The 20,343-nt window shown below is 43.4% G+C and overlaps 1 protein-coding gene across 1 annotated transcript; it reads left to right on the top strand.

The window, feature by feature from the left end:
* Positions 1-684: 684 nt before the first annotated feature.
* Positions 685-19,750, top strand: dvl2 (dishevelled segment polarity protein 2). The gene is made up of 15 exons (XM_076725658.1): positions 685-1,166; positions 6,977-7,046; positions 9,472-9,626; positions 12,184-12,293; positions 12,525-12,654; positions 12,820-12,910; positions 12,996-13,065; positions 13,158-13,297; positions 14,122-14,198; positions 14,314-14,381; positions 14,461-14,595; positions 15,013-15,144; positions 16,031-16,207; positions 16,585-16,809; positions 18,018-19,750. The coding sequence occupies exons 1-15, from the start codon at positions 1,006-1,008 to the stop codon at positions 18,569-18,571; spliced, it is 2,295 nt and encodes a 764-aa protein (XP_076581773.1). The 5' UTR covers positions 685-1,005; the 3' UTR covers positions 18,572-19,750.
* The last annotated feature ends 593 nt before the right edge of the window (positions 19,751-20,343 follow it).

The raw sequence follows: 20,343 nt of genomic DNA, 5'->3' as shown, positions 1-20,343 counted from the left end.
TTTATTTGTTTACAACTTAACACACTCCTGTGGTCAGACTTTTGCACAGATGAATACATAACACCTTTTCATATACATATACTTTCATACAGAAATCCGTAGATCTCCCTCTAACAACGCTATAAATCTTTGTACTATTTCATGTTATTTGTGTATTTTCTTACACTTATGTCTGTTTAATTTGTCTACTTTGTTGTACTATGTCCTACTGCACTAATAAACTAAAAAACAAACAAAAAAACATTGTTTATTACATCAACAATGTAACTTTGACAGAAAAACACAGTACTTTATTTTACTTCTAATAAATACAATGAAAGGCAAGGCGTGGAGTATTTTTTTTTTTTATCAGTATTATCCATTAGGTAAAAACGTAGATAAAAGCAACATAAAGTATATTGCTAAATTGGCCTAAAATTATTACAAAAGGGGGTAATAGCAGCATTCAAACAGCAGCACTAAAACTAACTGGTGTATTCAAGTTTTTCATGTACTTTTGAGTATTCATGTGTAATATCCTACAAGCATGTACAGTAAATATTTCTCTAGTATAATAAAAATGTTGGGGGGAGCGCGGGTTGGTTGGGAGAGTACGTAGGTAAAAAATGGGGGGTACGTGCTTACGTCACACGCCGCGTTGGCTCGCAAAAAGTGGTGAAAAGTTTTCAGACCCCCCCTCCGATGTATGTTTTTGTTGGGGGAGAAGTTGGCTGTAGTTAGGTCGTGTGAATGTAGCGTGTCCGTCGTGTTTCGCCCCTCGGTAACAGGGGGGAATGCGAGTTTGGACTTTTCTGAAGTCGGAGAGCGAGCTTTCGAGCAGGGTTACGGCGCTTTACGTCCTCTGGCTCGGACTGAAAATCTCAGTGGCCATCATCGTTTCACCTCTGCCGTCTCGTTAGCCACCTAGCTAGCTCCGCCGCTAGCTAACTACCCAACAAAGTTAACGCTACCTCGCCTCATAGTGTGTTTCTTGTGGTAACTTCCAGCTTGGAAAAAGCCGTAGACATGGCGGAAACCAAAATAATTTATCACATCGACGAAGAGGAGACGCCGTATTTGGTGAAGATACCCATTGCTGCCGAAAATATCACTTTGCTGGATTTTAAACAGGTCTTGAACAAGCCAAACTACAAATTCTTCTTCAAGTCTATGGACCAGGACTTCGGGTGAGCTGCAGTGGATTTTTTTCTTTAGCAAAGAGCTTTGTGGTTTGCATGCAAAATGAGTGGTGATAAAAGCTGCGAACTGCTAAGGTAGTTAGAGTAGAAACACAAGATAAATGAAGTGTTTAACATAAGCTGGAAAAGCTGGAAAACAGTGCCGTCATGTGCCATTATTTCCTGAGTGGAGGAGCATGAACTTAGCACAAGTTAACACCTAAAATGAGCAATGTGCAATCATGAAAAGCAGTCTTTGATGAAATTCACTCCCGACTGCGTGTCCTAAAGTCTTGCAATCCTATCTTGTGACCGGCTGTCGTCTGTTCGTCACATGTAAAAACTTATTGTAGAGGCATAATAAACTTCAATGAAGCCAGGCAGGTCGCCAGTCAGCCAACACATCCCTAATCAGAAACTGCAAAGTTATAATAATGACCGGTGATGAATAACCAAGTGGTTCTATAAATACTAAGGGTATGTAGGCTGGGACATTTCTCAGAAAACATCATCATTACAATGGGAGGCATTCCCTGTCCCTGCTGCTTTTCTTTGCCCTAATCCTCATCCCTCCCTCCCTCCTTCAGTCCATCATCTTGTGAAATCCTTGCCTTTTCTTTCTTTCGGGACTGAAGCCAGGGTTTTGTCTCCCCTCTTTAACACTTTGGCCTGCCAGCCATCCTTTCATTCCCTTGCTTCCTCCCTTCCTCTCCCCTTTCTCCCAGCCCACTCCTCCAGAAAGAGCTGTCTCCTCTCCTCTATCAATTAATCTTTTTTTTTTTTCTGTGTGGCTGCTGTGCATTTTCCTGCAGAGGAATGCATGTTTGTGGTTTATTCACCCAGTGAGACCCTTAGGGCTTCTGTTAAATGCATTGTAGTCTTGGATGAGCCATTTGCCTCTTTCCCTCTTTGGATGGCACCACCGGAGCCTGTGCCAAGGGAGCCGCAATATCAACTCAAACACCAAGATGAAATGGATGAGACGGCTTTTCATTAGGCCTCGACAGAGCTGGCAAGCTAGAGGTGCCCCTCGGATGCAGATCATTTGAATATAGATAACAGCAACATCAATAATTGACTTGTAGAGATATTCCTCTGAGAGAATCTGTAACCCTTAGAAATACCCATCTGTTGATGGCTCGTGGAAGCGATTGGTTGAGTTATTAGGTGGTTCATCCACACAAATGATTGATTTTTCCCTTGGTAAGTAAAAATGCAGCTTCTCAGTTGTAGTGAGCTACTTGCTTTTTTTTTAGCATTTTATATCACTTTGAATGATGCTTCATCAGAGTATGTAAGCAATGTCATGATGTCGCTTTCTTTGAACTTGTGTTTGGTTTCTGACAGTTATCATGTAACATCTCTGCACACTATATTGAGTATTATTCAGTAAACCTTTAACCAGAGTTCTTGTGTAAATGGATTAAATTCAGCATGTGTCCATCGTGATTGCACGGGAAGCTTCACTTTAAGGTGGCAGCCCAGCCCAGATTGATCAGCCGGTTTATTTCCTTGATTAATCGTTTGGTCTATAAAACAGTAGAATATTGTGGAAAAACTTCAAGTTTCCAGAGCCCAAAGTGACATCTTCACATACCTTATTTTGTCCAATCAGCAGTCCAAACCCCATCTTAAGTTCACAATGATATAAAACAGAGGAAAAACTGCAAATCCTCACATTGGAGAAGATGGAAACAGGGAATAAGTTTTTGCTATAAAATGCCATAAGATATAAATGGATTATCAAGATGAATGCAGGTGAATTGTCTGTTGTTTGACTAATTAAGTTGTTTCAGCTCCAGTATTGTTCCAATGGATCGCCATTGCCTACCCCATTTCTATTAATGAGGGCAGGCTATATTAGACATACCTCTCAGTATGATGCAATGCAGTTCAGCCACACCACAAATTACATCCTCCAGAATGATCATACAGTGGAAGAGTGGCGGGTAGAGTACTGAAGATATATGTTCAAATAAAATAACAAGTACACTCATAAAAAATGACTCAAGTAAATGTGAAAATTAGCGTTTGAGAAACCTTCTTAAGTTCAACTGTGCAACTTTTTAACTTGCTTGTGGAGGCTAGAAGAGGAGTTTTTTAGAAGAGGAGATATCAGGCACAGCATGCACTTCATCATGTAACTGTTGTCTTTTGTACATTGTGGTGTGGCCAGATGTGGCCGGGGATTGTTGCCGGAAGTTGCGTCTTGTTCTGGGTTTTGTTCTGTCATGATTGCATCATGGTCAGAGGACGGGTGGTGCCTCTTTTTCCTTCAGGTATAACCTTTTTTACAGCAAGTCTGCTCTAAATGCATGGAATTGAGTGCAGGAGGGAAGAGCGCTCAGTTACCATCTACCTGAAGGAAATACAGCTTAACTAAAAGGAACACGATAGGTGCTTGTTTCCCCCAAAATGGCTTTTTTACTCATGTGTAACTTTAATACGTTACTACCCACACCTGCAATTGATTCACCTTTCTAAAATAGTTTAAACAAAAACTAAGCATTATGCCTTCATGGAGGATGCTTTTATGGCTTGGCTGTTGTAGTAAACTGTTAGTTTTAGTTAGATTGCCTAATAATGTAGCAGCTGCGTGTGCGCTTACTGACTGTGAAAAGCTATTACCTGCATTTTTTTTATGGGCACAGTAATATCTGTGGAGCCCTTCTTATTACACTCTTAATGGTCTTGATTAGTTATTTTAATTTGACTAGTCTCACCATAATTGCCAGCGTAGTTTCCAGGTTAGCTGTCACGTAAAGAGATCCCCGTGTAACCAGACAGAGCACGATTACTTTTAGACACTATGTGCTTCGAAGTGAGCGTACAATGTTAGTTTCCACAGGCAAAATGTCCTCGTCTCAGAGGCCAAGCTTCCCTCAGCAGAGAAAAGAAGGCCTTGCAAAGAGCGCATGGCTGAAAAATACCCACTTCTTAACTTAAACTGCGCAGCTTGGCGTCCCACTCTCTCTTTTGAATATCTCCAAATGAGTTCAGATGAAAAATTTCAAACACAGCTCTTAGTCAGCTGTCCAATCAAAATAGGGACGTTCTTCCCCCCTCTCTGACCCAGGAGAGGAGTGTGTAATAGTGTGTGTTTTCATTTTCCCTGGTACGAGGCCAGCTGTCGGCCAGAGCTGTGTGTGTGGCAGTGGGGGAGATCTATGGAGTAGGGCGGGCGAGGGCCGGTGCTGGAAACCTGGGGCTGGACGGAGGCCATTTGCTGGGTGTCTAGGGGGTCCACGAGGAGAAGAAAGGGGAAAAAAGAGTGGGGTGGTGTTTGCTAAGAGTTATTAGATATTCTTCTGTGTACGCCTGCTGGTAAGGGGGATCAAGGAGCGGTATAAGGAAGATTAATTATTAGAAAGGAGATGCCGTGTTGGGTTTGAGGAATTCAATGGTAGCAAGGGACTGGAAAAAAGGGAAGTGAGGTGGTGGGGGGGTGGACTTCAGGTTGTATTAAATCCAACAGGACTCAGCATATTTCTGCCTTGTTTGTGCATTATTCGAGGAATTTCAGAGCGTGTGTGAAATGACTCTTGACTGTGGTCACTTGTTTGTTTGGAGGGCCGAGGAATGAAGACAATTACACTCTCTGGAGAAGAATGCTGCATCTGTTCGTCTGCTGTCTCGATGCAGTTTCCCGCAGCGCGTGGGGGGAAACGTTAAATAAATCAGATGGAGGAAAAGTTCGTTTGTTAACTAACATTCAGTAGCCACACACGGCTCTCACGAGCTAAGTCTTCCTACAACAGTTCCCCACCAGTGCCCACAACAATCTGGCCGTATGCTTACACTCGGCCACAAAACCGGCTCTCAGCAGCTGCTTACGAAAGCCCAGTGGAGCCTGACCAAGTCTCACACTCATACTAAGAGGAGGCACATTGGCAGATGAAGCTGGAAAAGGAAAACTTTTGAAGGGGTTGAAGCAGTCAAGTGTCCTCTCTGTAGCACTTGTGCCCAGCCTCTGTCCAAGTGAACTACTGTAATAACATAGTGGGAGGCTGCTGGGGGGGAAATTGCACAGCCGAGGCAGAATGTTTGCCTCTCTGACAAACATGGAGGACGAGCACGGAGGAGGGAAGAATAGCCAGACGGATGTGTTGCCTTTCAGGAGCTTTGGCCATGTGGACGCTGGGCTCTCGCTGTGGCTGTTACTCAGAGGTTATTGCTATTATGTGTATTGGATTTGCATGTATATTTAGATGAGAGGGTTGTGTAATTAGCAAGGAGGCACAAAAACATTGAGAGTGTGTGTTTTAGCTTATTGCTGTGACAGAAGGAATTCCATGGCGTCTGTCGCTCGCAGGAGGAAGCATACTGAGGTTAGTTGTTCTTGTCTTTGATATCTGCCATGTACTTCATAGCTTCATGGCTTTGGTGGTATTTTGGTAACAAGATTAGATCAGAGTATAATCTCAGTGATGTAGTTGCACTTTCATTACAAGTGGATTTTGTTTTGAGGATGCGAGTTGAAGCTGAATGAGTGAATGGTTGCTTCAAATCAGTCGGTCAGTAAATAACACATTACAAAATCACATTGAGATGAACTGAATAAATCTCACAGAGGAAGATCCTGCAGGATAAAATCTATACAAACATGTAGAAAATAAAATGGGAAACTGTGTAGTAATGTTGAACAGTGGACAGTAGGTGTGGTTGACATCAGGTTATATCATGAGACTTTCCGAGCTGACAGACTTATTAAATTACTGCCTGACTCGAGTGGAGCAGTGTAAGAGTGTGAGAGCAGCCTTTTCCTCACATGCCAGTGAAAATTGGTGTGTTAATGGTGCGACTGACTCCGAGTTCAGACACTGATGTTGATTTGCCAAGCGTGGATGCTGACAGATCTCTCCTCCGTCTTTTTCTCATTAACATAAACACTCAGGTAGCAGCTTCTCATTTTTAGCCAGGCCTTACAGTTCAAAACATTGTCGCTGGCAGGTCATTAATTATCTGTTATTCCGTGAGTAATTTGATTAAAATGAAACTTCTGTGCTCTGTAATGCCCCTGTACAATTGCGAGTGGTGTTCCCGTGCGACGTCTTCTTTCTAGCAGATGGTGTCGGGTCAGTTTCAGGACTCACAACCTCCCAGTTAAACTTTCATTCATATCATATCAAGAATTTAAGATGATAGATTAAATAGTTTGGAAGCAAGACTTCCTGTATTTGGATGAAGTAGTGTGTGAAGAATAAGGTGGGTCAGCTGCTATTTAAATCTGTTGGATACACACACAGAACAGCAGGACTTTATTAAAGGACTGATGGGGATTAGGACCAAAAACTCTGATCAGGCCGACATACAAAAGCCTTACATCAGACAGGTTATATATAACTCGCCTTTAATGTCACTGTAACACGACTTTCTGGTGAATCACTTTTAAATCTGAAGGGAGTTTATAGCTGTTGTGTGGAGTGATTAAAGCTAAGCCACTTCAGTCGGTTGCGTTAGCAGCAGACTGATCCATGAAACACATGGTAACACATGTTAAAGGAATACGGCGAACGAACGAAGGGCAGCTTGTGAAAACACATTTTAGTAGTATTTTAGAATTGAGCCTGGCGTTAGATTTAGTTCAGCCATGTTGTTGTCATAGCCTAATGTGTTTAATGTAATGTGCCAGTAATATAAACGATTTAATTCCCCCGGCAGTTAAACTTTTTTTTTATGACTGGACTAAAAACTTGGTGTTGCGTTCAGGCCTCATTCCTCCACCCTGCTGTACCAGATACTGCATACCGTGCCCATAATATTATGAAGGCAGAACAATTTACACCTCCTGAGCCTCACTTTGTCGCTTTGTCTTTCAGGGTGGTGAAGGAAGAGATTTCCGACGACGGTGCCAAGTTGCCATGTTTCAACGGCAGAGTGGTGTCATGGGTAAGAAATATTAAACCTATTGGTAATAAAAGTGGGAGTGGGAGCTTTCCAGATTTCACTGGTGACCATTGCTCTAAATCCATAAATGACCTCATTTCAATAACTTCCCATTGAGGCTTCTGTGAAATGTTGACGTGGCTTTTATCTCAAAAGTCAGCCAGCATCATCAGCCAGGGGCTGCTTTCAGAAACCACTTTCCCTCTTCCTGTGCATTCCCCCGGACCTCCCTCAGACTAATCTGAGGGAGAATAACCTTGTCTAATGAGCAGGAGTAAAATGAAGTGCTTAATTTAATCGACTTTGCATAAACGTATAGCATATTGCAACATCGTGGGCTCTTTTCTAGTATGGGCTTTCGGTGCTTTGGTGAGTGGTTGTTTGAAAAAAAAAAAAAAAAAACATCTTGGAAAAATCTGCTGCAAAGAGATGGAAACCTAAACCAGACCAAGTGTTCAGCCAGGTTAAACAGGAGGAAACAGACCCACAAGATCTATGAGAAAAAAGTCTTCTTTGAGCTTTAGACACGGTCTGAGTCACTATAGCCGTCACATGTACTGGTGGTTTAGCCGGACTAAGAACTGTTCATCTATTAAATCTATTGTCTGGTCTTTTTTTTTTTTTTTTAAAGTTTAGCTGATTCCACTAGAATTATATGTTTTTCTCACTTTTTATTCTTTACAAGTCAAGCAAGTCTTTAAAGACTACAGTCAGGACTGTGCCTTATATTATTCCCACTAAGACCAGTGTATTTTTCAATATGCCAAAACATTTACACTGTGATAATGGAAGTATTCTGACTTGTGGCTGTCATACTGTCAGACATGGCAACAACAAACATGGCTGAACACGAAAGCTTGTCTCTGGCTTCACGGTGGAGAAGTTGGTTCCAAAAAGGGTTGGTTACCAAAGATCTGATGAACAACAAACCACATTATATATAAGAGGTGCAAGATGGCCGTAACAACAAAAGGGGCAGTAAAACACACTTATTCACCACCTCAAGCAGAAGCACCCGGTTGAGAACCGGGAGAGCCGAAAATCCTGAGAGAAGAGCTCATCAGCTATTATAAGCTCTAAACCAAGCAAACTACACTGGCTCAGCACAGCATCACTGAATCTTTGGCAAGTTGTACTGTGTATTTTGTCATATCATCACAAAAAAACCCCTGAAATATTATTTATATATGTATTATTTAGTGTTGCTGTGTAAGCAAACTTGAAAGCCACTGAGTGTCAGAAGTCTCCAGTTACATGACGCAATCTAACCGATCTGCACATTACAATGATTATTTGAAGATGCAACATGTGGAGCCGAAAGTGCTTTCAGTTGTCTGAACAAATCATAAGGAAAGCAAATGTTTCTCTCATTGTGTTAATCGACACTCAGGCTTCGCGAGCTACAAGCAGCGCAGCTTGTTACTGCTTACAGTACGGTTAGTTGCCAGATGCAGTTTTCATACTTTCCATTTGTGGAGCAGGAGGCCCAGTTGTTGCACCCCACCCTGCAGGTTACATTTGAATCGAGACAAAACATCAAGCCCGGGCCCAGATAAGCAGGTTTGAGGCCAAAGCATCTGTTAAGTGCATAAGAACGAGGGGAGGCATTAAAAGAGGGGGAACAAAGCTCAGAGACCAGAGGGACTGATATGTGATCTGCAGGCCAAAACGGATGCAGGGATCCCAGAAGACGAGTGTTTCATAGCCCATTAGTGGGGAGGGAAGAGCGGGGAGTGACTGAGTAAAGAGGGCAAACGTCAGTCGAACAGCCTGATAGGCTCCATTTGGTTGAATTGTTTTGATGGGGAAGGCAAAGCTTGTTTATCTGAGCTCACTGAATGTGCCAAACATCCCAAAGCTACGCAGTAAAGTGCTCTGGTGTTGAAATGCGTCGATTTTGAATATTACCGGCTTTAAGAGAGTATATGTTTTCTCATATTTTGGCTTTTATTTAGATTTTTCAGTCAGCTGGTCTTAACTACATCTCCTTCCCTTCCTGTGCATGTCTTTATGGTGCAGGTAACTGGATGCGGTATGGCATTCATCCTAATTGTTGATGTGTGTTGCCTCTGTGTGTGTGTGGGCACTTTTGTCGTATAATGAAGAGAGACGGGTTAAGTGTAGGATAGCATTTCAGTATGCCCTTGAGACGTCCATCTGAAAAGAGTACAGTGTTTGTGTGTCAAAGTAATTGACATCTTACCCGTTCTCCCTCCACCTCCTTCCTGCTCCTCCTTTCACTCCTCTCATTTTCTCACCCTCACTTCTCCCGGCCCCTCTCTCAATTTGTACCACTTGCTTTGTGCCAATTTCTCTCCACTGCACATATTTTGTTACCCTTTTTCCACTCGTTTTCCTCCTGCCTCTCTACCTTTACCTTTCTGTTTTTTTTCCTCCTAATCTGTCTTTCTTTTTCTCCCTTCTCCAGTTGGTATCTTCAGACACTCCAGCGGCAGAGCCTCCAGTCGCAGTGGTCCCCCCTGTGGAAACGACGACCCAGCCTTCGCCTCCTCCTCCGCCCCTTCCACCCCCACCTGCAGAGAGGACCGGGGGCATCGGGGATTCCAGGCCGCCCTCCTTCCAGTAAGCTAAGCACACACACTCATTTGATTTGGCATCACAAGACCAGAAAACCTTCTCAAAAACTGCACATTTCACCAGAAGCTCAAAGCTCAACATGCACGGCGTGGCTGTAATGTAGATACTGTATTTTTCCCGAATATCTCGTACACTCCCAGTATCAAGTGACAACAAGAATAGTGAGAATACTACAGCTCATTTGAACCTGATCTCAGCTGGGGCCGCCCTTCTCATTAACATTACGTGTACTGGGGTAAGCTCTCAGTACGTTAAACACACACATACAGACTTGATTTTAAAACTTGATTTGCACTTACTGTAGTTTGAACATAGTAGTTTCTCAATGTTGTGTCTATTGGTATTCCATTACCCCACTTTGTTTTAGGAGGCTTTGGTTTAAACTGTTGTTAAACCTATATAAAGACAACTTTTGCATATATACATTAAGTTTGTCTGGTGTTAGCAAACTACTGATGCAAAGTCCAATATTCACTCTCCATTTAGTTCTGTGTTGAGACATCTGTCTCTTTAGCTGCTAAATGCTTCTCTATGTTCACCAGCTAGTCGCTAACTGTGCCGTTTGCCGTTCAGTGCTGGGCATGTAGTCGGTTTATCAGAGCCTTTGCGTTGAAATTGTGTGAATGAGAGCACTGGGACTGAGCCAAAGCACTGAAAGCTACAGGCTGTAAACCAAAACAAGGTGCTGAAAGAAGGGAAAGGCAAATTGCTCTCCGTCATTTGATCATTGTTGATAGAAAAACCTCTTTTAAGAGTGAGAAACCACAAGGCCGTCCAGTCACAGATGAAATAAAGACCCTCTAAATTATCTTTTCTTCATCTTTTTACTTCTCTCTGTAGCGTCCATGTTGTCCTACTAAAATGTGAGGAAACCATTACTGAAATTTCAGCAGGGCCGGTGGTGTCCAAAGCAAACGAAGTATCTGTAATTTTAATAGCTTCTTACCATCGTTCTAGTTCCTCCAGAAGTATGTTGTCTGGAGTTCTTTAAGTTTGGTTTAGGGGTCACATGGAGTTCACACTCTCCAGTAAAACCCCTCATTACAGCTGCGGCGCTCTCATTCATTTGTTATGTTTGGACCTCGTCCTGTCTGTCTCCTGTGACTGCAGGAAGGTGGCTTCATGGTTTTTTGATCCCGAATTCAAATTAGACAATGTCTTTTTTAACTTGCATGTGCGGTTTGCAGCGGGTTGGAAGAATTAACCGCGCTAGTTATTTCTTTCCATGCTGTATTTGGAGCTGGATCAACACCTTTGCTCATACTGGAAAATTAAATGGAATTTGCACTGTAAGGTCACTGTGACTGTGTGATGAAGAAAAATCTCTCCTTTCTTCATCTGGCTTTCATCATTAGCCACAAGACTTTCTCTGTCTACCTTTGTAATCAGCGCTTTTGTTGGTGTGTGCACGGCAGTGAAGTCTGGGACATTTGCTTGTTGCTGCGTGCACTTTGGTCATTCAGCAGCTGTGGATGTGAAAGGTTTGTCCTGTGGATTCTGGCCTCCTCTTCCTCATTTGGATTTGATGACACTTGACTGTGACAAAAATGACTTTGCTGTTGACTTGTATTTTTGCCACTATTGTCACTATTACGTGGTTTCACAAATAGATTTTTACACTGTAAAATATTCACTTAGTTTGAATCTTGGTTACTGTTCTTTATGAGCATAAATGTATTGGACGTATATTGAAGCTTCCTCAAAAATCCAGTACTGGTCAAGCACTGGTCTGTACTTTTTCTATGTGTAATCACTGATCATTGTCTGTAAACTAAATTACCTAAAAAGGATGTTAAAGCTATGCTCTGCTTAATTTATCAGTGGATTTCTGGACATGGATGGAAGACTGCAAACATTTTCTAAAAAACTAAGAATATCTCACGCAGTGCTTCCTTCCTGTGCTGTTTCCAGTTAAACCGTGTTTATACACGACAGACCAACAAGTCTCCTGATCTTGTCTCTGAAGATTTAAGTACAGCTGTGAGAGATGACGGTTTATGGATGCAGTGTAATGAGATCTTATAATATCAGATCTGATCATATGTCAAAGCCTACGTTGAAATGACAATTATGACAACTATCCTATGTGTTTTCATTGAGGCATGTGTTTATGTGCGTGCTCATACGCACAAACAGTTAATGAAAACCCCACAAACACCACCTGCTGCATGTATTCATTAGTTTACAGTTCACAAAGGGTAAAACAACATTTTTTCAACCTACTCCCAAAGTGTTGAGCTGCCAAGTTATCAGCATGACTCATGAAACTCCAGACTGAGGTCGTAATTGTTGGCTCTAATAAATAATATGTACACTAGAAGTTTACACAAGCAGAAAGTAAAGTAAACACTGTGAAATACTTCTGTTCCTTTAGGGGGAACTGATGTTTTTGTTAAACTGTTGTAGGAGTTGAACTGTTAAATCATAGCATACCTGTAAAAAACAGTGATATCACCTTGTCAAAATTGTTTCATTGAAAAGTTAAGTGTTGAAATTCCTTCATGCTCTAATTCTTCCTGCGATGACGCGTCTTCCTTTACAGTCCCAATGCGACAGGCAGCGTGGAGACCTTGGACGACCAGACTGAAACAGAGTCTGTAGTTTCCTTCAGGAGAGAGAGACCTCGGCACAGAGAGAGCATGGAGCAACACGGTGAGAAAAAGCAGATCCCATTGCTGATGAAAAATGCTCTTTTATGATGATGTGCCATCAAGATTTGGCACGCTGCCAACATCCAGACAATGAAAAGATCACAATCAAAGACCAAGCGAGGAATGCTTGTGATCTGTTGAAAGAAAGGTAAACACGGACTTGAGCAAACATGAAAATTCACGTTGAATATCTTCCCTCTTGTCTTTGCGGGCTTCCTCTGTGGTGTCCCAGGTCCTCGTATGAACGGCCAGAGTCGACTGGAGCGCCACCTGGCAGGATATGAGAGCTCCAGCACGGTGATGAGCAGCGAGCTGGAAACCACCAGCTTCTGCGACTCCGAGGACGACGACACCATGAGCAGGTGAGAAAGAGAGGAGGGTTAGCTGAGGAAGAATGAGTGTCTTTGGGTGGTTTGCTAAGGAATTCAGACATCAAAACATCAAATTTAAAAATCCTTAGACAGAAATGCCCCCATTCAAGGTTTCTCTTCTGACCTTTCACCTTTTATTGACCTGCGTACTCGTAGGTTCAGCAGCGCCACAGAGCAGAGCACGGCCTCTAGGCTTCTTAAACGCCACCGCCGACGCAGGAAACAGCGTCCCCCACGTTTGGAGAGGGTATGTATTTGCTCTGACAAAGTGTTTTTATCGGTGAATTTTGTTAGCAAGTCTCATGCTAAATTTGTGGTTTTCGACTTCTCAGGCGTCCTCCTTCAGCAGTGTGACAGACTCCACCATGTCCTTGAACATCATCACCGTCACTCTCAACATGGGTCCGTAGACGCTCGCTGTTTTCTTGTCTTTGAACCTCAGTGTGCTTGTGTGTCTCTAGTGTTGACGCTATTCTGATTTCTCAACAACACAGAGAAGTACAATTTCTTGGGCATCAGCATCGTGGGCCAGAGCAACGAAAGGGGGGACGGAGGCATCTACATCGGGTCCATCATGAAGGGAGGAGCCGTGGCTGCAGACGGGCGCATCGAACCTGGAGACATGCTGCTGCAGGTGAGCAGGATTAATGTGAACCAAAGGGAGTGTTGTTTAAAATCACTGTCATCCCATCAACTCTCTGAAACCTGAAGACAGTCTGTCTGTTACAACATTAGACAATAGCTGCGGTTCCGTCAACGCATTTTAAAGTGCATTTTACTCTTTACTCTTTATTTGGATCTCCATTAGCTTCAGCAAAGTGCTCGCTTGTCTTCCTTGGGTCTGAACAAAACAATAATAAAAAGTGACGTAGTAATTGTGCATTTTGAAGCATTGCATTAGAAAAAGGTGATGGAAAAAAACAAAATTAAAAAAAGAAATGTTCTTACGTGAGGCGTTTTTTTGCCTTTTTGGAAGAGTTAATACGCACAATGGCAGACAGAAACACCTTGTCTTGAATAAGTTGTGACTTAACTCACATGAAGCTGTTTCCATCGTCAGTGTCTTCCCAGATGTTCCCGTAATGTGTGGAAAAAGAAAAAAAACAGACCTCTCTCCATTTAGATGGCCAAGGCGACTGGCTTTGGTTCTTCTTTGAGGTTTATTGGCGGTTGGCAAACAACGGGTTTTGTTTCCAGTTTGCAGCCTCGACTTCTACTCTGTTTATTACAGACATGCGTAACGCAGCCTTTACATGCAACCTTTCAAACGTTCGCTTTAGATTTGCTTGACAGTTAGATGGAGGCACGGCTGTTCAAGCAGAAAATGGCAGAAGAAGAAACACTGGGTGAAGCAAATGACTTCAACGATGAGTCGTTTGTATCATAACCTGGCTCTTATTTTACTGAATACCTTCAGTCGAATTAAAATCTTTGTCTTTTGCTTCAACACCCTCTAAGGTGAATGACATCAACTTTGAGAACATGAGTAACGACGATGCAGTGCGGGTGCTGAGGGAAATTGTACACAAGCCAGGGTGAGTTGGTGTTTTCTCCTTTTAGATCATTTTAGAAACTTACATCAAGTTTTGTCTGCACACAAGTGCTCCTCAATGATTTCTGATGATTTCCTCTTCCTCTGGTGTTTGCCAGGCCCATCATCCTCACAGTGGCTAAATGCTGGGACCCTTCTCCTCAGGGCTACTTCACTCTGCCTCGCAGTAAGTGCACGACCGCTGGCTTTTCTGTTTATTCCCTCGTTGATGAAACAGTGTCCTAATCTCCTCTCCTCCTGTGCAGATGAACCGATCCGACCCATTGACCCAGCGGCGTGGGTGAGCCACTCTGTGGCTATGACCGGGGCCTACCCCGCCTTCCCAGGCAGCTCCTCCCTCAGCACCATCACCTCTTCCTCCTCCGTCACCGAGACTGAACGTGAGGGCCTCTCCTTTTCTCCCCTCTTTATCCTCAGCTCTTTCATATCCACACAATCCCCTCATAAAAGCATATCCTCCACTTTTAAACCTTGCCTGGTTTCTTTGTCCGTCAGATATTCAACGCCTGAATGAGGTTCATTATTGTATCTTTTTCCTGTTAGTCTCCCTCCATCTTTCTGTCCTAACAACACTGGCATAAGAATCATCTTTCACATCAGTCTTTCTGCCTTTGTCGCTGTCGCTCTGTGATGTGATGAATGATGTCTGCTGCTTTCCTGCCTTTGATCTCCTCCTCAGCGTTACACTCCTTTCCTTCTAGTTTTGACCCGGTTCAGATTTCACCTCTCATTTATCCCTGCGTGTCTGCACGTCTTCCGCTTAGCCATTCCTAAGATGTTCTTCTGTCTTTCTCCAGGTTTTGATGACTTCAACTTATCACTACACTCTGACATGGCATCAGTTGCCAAGGCCATGGCCTCACCAGAGTCCGGTCTGGAGGTCAGGGACCGCATGTGGCTTAAAATCACCATCCCCAACGCCTTCCTTGGTAAGACTACAAAGTGGAAACAAAAAAGATTGTATTAGTTTCGTGAACTGTCTGTCCCTCAGAGGACTTTACAGGGCAGGCATTATGTTCTCAGAATTAAAACCGTGTGACATGTGGGAGGGAAAAAAACCCAAAGTACAAACTTGAGTGCCTGTTTTGACTGAAAACATCTGTTAAATTGGAATCACCTGCAGCTGAATCACAAGGAGTAATTACGCAAGCTGCATGTTTGTCCATTTTGTGCTTTTTGAGATGAAAATGTAGTCTCTCTCTCTCAGACTGTGTTTCATCACAGTGTAGTAAAAATCCATCATCAGTCAGGTCATCAGGCAAGGACAGTTTCTCCTTCAGTAAAAACCATTGTGGTCGTGTCAGAGGGAAGTGTTTATTCACATTAACGGCCATTTTTGAGGCTGCGGTTTGTAGTGTGTTTAAAATCGCAGTGCCACTAAATCACCCCTGAAGACGGCCTGCACAGACTTCACTCAGACTATTGTCACAACACAATTAAAGTGTTTGTAGAAATCCTGTTCTGGGAACAATACATTCAACAGCCACTCACTGCAGAGGAATAATGGAGGTTGAGCTACCTGAAATGCAGCTTTTTCATCAAAGTTGTGTTCCAGATTTTTCTTATGTGAAGCTGGATTTTTTTCAAATGTGGAATATTTGTTGCATTTGTTCATCTCTGCTGTTTTCATATCATGGTGTTATTCAAAGTAAATGATTATTTTTTTGCTCAGTCTACTGCTGTTCATTCCTATTTGCATCCCTGTATATAGATATCATGCATTTATGGATTTTATTGTGTATTCTGGGCTTCTGTGTCTCAGAAATTTCCTTCAGAGTCAATCTGAAATCTCACATTTCATGCATCCACCACCAGGCTCAGACGTAGTGGAGTGGCTCTTCCACCACATCGAGGGATTCCAGGACCGCCGTGAGGCCAGGAAGTACGCCAGCAACCTGCTGAAGGCCGGCTTCATCCGGCACACCGTCAACAAGATCACCTTCTCCGAGCAGTGTTACTATGTCTTCGGAGATTTAAGCGACTGCGAGAACTGTGAGTAGCTGGAAAACACTGGCATCAAAGCCTGACTTGGATCGGCCTGCTTGAATGTTATGCATAATCACATTTGCACACATGCCTTTTGCGGACACGCTGGTGGTTGCAGGGGTCACACGTGACGTTTCAGTTATGGAAGGGCTTCTTTAATGTCCTGCCATGCCTAAATTTAGAATCTGCAGAAGGCGCTTGATAACAAGCAGAACAAAGTGTCCACAAGCTGCAACAAAGATGAAGAGGCATGTGTCCGTTTAGGTCTTTAAGGGACATTTTGTATCTGCAGATGTAGTTTCATTTGTTCAGTCTTATCCTGCAAACACTTTCGTCATTCACTCCTTCCATTGTTCTTCTCCTCCGTCTTATCCTCCGCCCAGACATGGCCAACCTGTCCCTGAATGACAATGACGGCTCCAGCGGGGCCTCAGACCAGGACACCTTGGCCCCCCTGCCTCTCCCTGGGGCCTCCCCGTGGCCCATGATGCACACCTTCCCCTATCAGCCCTACCCTACACATGCCTTCTCCAGCCAGCCACCTCCGTACCACGAGCTCACCAGCTACAGCTACGCCCCCGGCAGCACCGGCAGCCAGCACAGCGAAGGTGAGCACAGACTCTGATCACGTGTCAGATCATCATTAAAGGGCCATACTGCTTTCTTTCTGTCTTTCTGTCCCATATTACGGACAAAAAAAACAGGATATCTATGCCTTTGTTGCTTCAGGTTTTTTTAAGAATCTGTCTCTTAAGTCCTTAAAAATTATGGAAGCGCAATAGAGAGCTGAAGTCATTTTTATTGTTTTTCGGGTCGTCAGTCCCACTCATTAATGTGGCGTCTCAAGCACATCATGAGGGAATTTCTTCAAATTTGGCACAAGCGTTCACTTGGACTCAAGGATGAACTTATTAGATTTTGGTCGTCAAAAGTCCCCATGAGCTCACAAAGCATGTTTTTGGCCATAAGTTAGGAATTGATACACAAATTATGATTTCACACAAATGTCTCATAGGATAAAATGAAGTGATGACATTGTATATTTCAGAAGATCAAAAGTCAGCTTCACTGTGATATCATAATGTTCTGCAACAACACTTTTCTGGCCATTATTCAAAGATTGTGACCGCATTTCACATTAGGTCCGACACTGACTTGGTGACGCTAATCTTGGGCGTCCACCTCTTTGCAGCAACATCCATATTTGAAGCATTGTAGTCGACCACAAGCTCATTGTTTTTGCTGATCTGAGCTTCAGGTGCTTGTTGTTGCACCATGTGTTGAAACTCTCTATCAGTCCTCTGTACTTTCCTATAAAGATAGTCTCTAAAGGAAGACAGCGTGTTTCTCACTGGAAATAACTGGAATAACTTCCATTTTGCCAAAAATACACTTAATACCTTTTATTAAATTCCTTCAGTGTCTTCACCGCATATATTATATGAGTCTGGACAGACATGGATGTAAACTGCAGCTCGACTGCTCGGTGAAGGCACACAACCGCAAGGCGTAATTCTAGTTTATGAGGTTTTCTTACTGGTGGAACAGAACCAGGAAGTTCTGGTTTCACTTTGGCGCTCTGCACTAAATTGCTAGAGTGCCCCGTTAGAAAAGCTCTGAGATTTGAGAGTCAGCTGCCAGAAGCCTTGCCTTCACAAGCTGTGTTGTCAGAAAATCTAACCCTTAAGACAAACAATAAGCCAATCTGGATGTTGAGAAAAGGCGTGGTTGTTTGTTTGACTGAGTAGAGGATATTAAAGCTGGATTAACTGCTTGTTTACTGCCTTATCTAACAGCATTGTCTTTCTGCCCCCAGGGAGCCGAAGCAGCGGATCTACAAGAAGCGAGGGTGAGCGACGTCGCAGCACTAAAGGTCCTGGCAGCACCGCTGGTGGAGGGGAGAAATCCCCCTCTGGCGGGGGTGGAGAAGGTGACTCGCGCTCCGGCAGCGGCAGCGAATCAGAATACTCCACCCGCAGCAGCCTGAGGCGCGGCCACGGCTCAGCCGCCCCCAGCGAGCACAGCCACGCCTCCTCCCAGCGCTCGCATCATCACCGCATGCCCCAGCCGCCCCACATGTCTCCTTACCCGCCGGGTATCCTGCCTTACAACCCCATGATGGTGATGATGGTACCCCAGCACCCGCACCCGGCCATGGCAAGCGCTCACGCTCTTCCTCACACGCAGCAGATGCCCACAGGCCCCATGCACCCGGCTCTACCCCCGCCCCCTTCCTCCACTCCAGGGGGGCCTCCTGGGGCCCCGCCCACCCGCGACCTGGGCTCTGTACCCCCAGAGCTGACTGCGTCACGCCAGTCGTTCCACCTGGCCATGGGAAACCCCAGCGAGTTCTTTGTGGATGTCATGTAGCTTTTCTGTCTGGGTGCTGAGTGACCATTCATGTGAAGTTAGTGTACGGTTCCCACTTGTTTTGACGAGGATCTGGTGGAAGCTTTTTGAGCTCACAAGGGCCTATTGGATTTAGGGCACTTGTTGCAAATTTGGTGAGAACAGGGTTAAACATTGAAAAAGAAAATAAGACGAAATTAAAACAATTAATGTGGGATATGGTTTGACTATATGTCTGCGCAAAATTTCTCTCACTCAAATCCGCTGTTAAGTCATTTTTTTCAGTACTAAATCCAGACAGAAAAGTGCTACCTTCTTGTCTCCATAGTGAGCTGGTTTGTTTTTCCCCAAAAGCAAACTCTCAGCGCAGTATTTTGAGTGCCCATCAGAGCTGCTCAGCACTCTGCTGTTTAGCAATCCTCAGAGCAGAAATATTATATTTTAGCAAGGGAAAACACCTTCCCAAGCCAGCTACTTGTGTCAGAGCTGTCCATCAGGAAGCGCACAGACCACAGTTTAACACTAGAGGGTGCCAGGTACACTGTGTACTTGAAAAGGATATAATCCTGCATACATATCGGGATCATCATGCCAGGTTCGTTGGCAGCACAGGAGTATATCAAGTGCCTTAATCTTTGCATTGTTTAGAGACATTTTCACACTCCAGGTACATAAAATAACTCATCTTGTTCCAGCATTGTTTGACAATGAACTTCTCTGTATGTATATCTACTACTCTTATGTAAATGCAACAGTACAGAACAGCAAGCTCTAATGTGAAAAGAAAATAGGTCCAAAAATGTCAAGTGGACTTGTGTTTAGTAATCACTGTCTAGGTCTAGTCGTCAAATAACTCTTATTGTGAGGAGTTCTCGGTATGGGACTGTAGAGGCTTAAAGGTACTAATAGGTGAAAAGACGAGACGCTGAAAGCGGTACTTCCTGATTACATCCAGTGTGTATCTTTGAGTAACTGTGATTCGAACGCTCCAGCTCCCCATGCTTATTTTTATGTTACTGACTCGCATTATTCACCCATTTCATTTTTGTATGAGTGACTATATAAATCATGTATAACCGAACTGTTAAGGTGCTAAATGAAGATTCAACATTTCAGAAAGAATGACATTGACAGTGTCACGTTGTTTGATTTCATATCGCCACCTTTGTTTGTGTATTTGAGAATAAATTTGATACTTACTTGCTGTTCAGACTTAATTATTTTAAAAGGTAAAAGAAGTCCATTTGTGAGGATGAACTTTGTGACGCTGCCAAAGGCCCCTGACATAGTTTGACGATGTCGTAGATATAGACCACGTACTACATGCTGATGTTAATATGCTGTCGATATCTGGAGTTTGGTGAGCATAATAATGTCTTTTTATGGTCTAAAGGGCTGCAGTTAAATCATATGTTTTTAATGAACTTTCTCTAGTTTTGTTAAATGAACAGTGAATGCTTCCTGCTGCTGGGACACAGTACGCACAGATTCACCAGAAGCTCAAATAAGAACTTCATGAAAACACTAAAAGGCATTCCCAGTTTATCAACTGAGCTGTCACATAGATGCACCAGTGATGAAAAGCATAGTACTCATGTTCTGTATGCAAGTATTTCAATTTTATGCAACTTTATATTTCTGTTCCTGCTGCATTTCTGAGGAAAATATTGCAGGATTTTCCAGATTTTACATCCAAAACATGATCAGTTCATCGATTGTGTTTCATTGTTGTAGATTAAACTTGACAACAGTACGTCATGAAGCAGTAAAAACTGACCCCACATCACAAACAT

The sequence above is a fragment of the Chaetodon auriga genome, chromosome 24, assembly GCF_051107435.1.
Source record: "Chaetodon auriga isolate fChaAug3 chromosome 24, fChaAug3.hap1, whole genome shotgun sequence".
In the NCBI taxonomy this organism is placed as follows: Eukaryota; Metazoa; Chordata; class Actinopteri; order Chaetodontiformes; family Chaetodontidae; genus Chaetodon; species Chaetodon auriga.
The sequence above is the reverse complement of the archived record's forward strand: the minus strand, read 5'-3'. Positions and strand labels throughout refer to the sequence as shown.

What these genes read in the sequence shown, in the direction of transcription:
- dvl2 (XM_076725658.1), top strand. Translation starts at nt 1,006, where the DNA reads ATGGCGGAAACCAAAATAATTTATCACATCGACGAAGAGGAGACGCCG. An exon ending in CTACTTCACTCTGCCTCGCA is followed by an intron (nt 14,382 to 14,460) that starts GTAAGTGCACGA and finishes CCTCCTGTGCAG; the next exon opens with ATGAACCGATCCGACCCATT. An exon ending in CGGCAGCCAGCACAGCGAAG is followed by an intron (nt 16,810 to 18,017) that starts GTGAGCACAGAC and finishes TTCTGCCCCCAG; the next exon opens with GGAGCCGAAGCAGCGGATCT.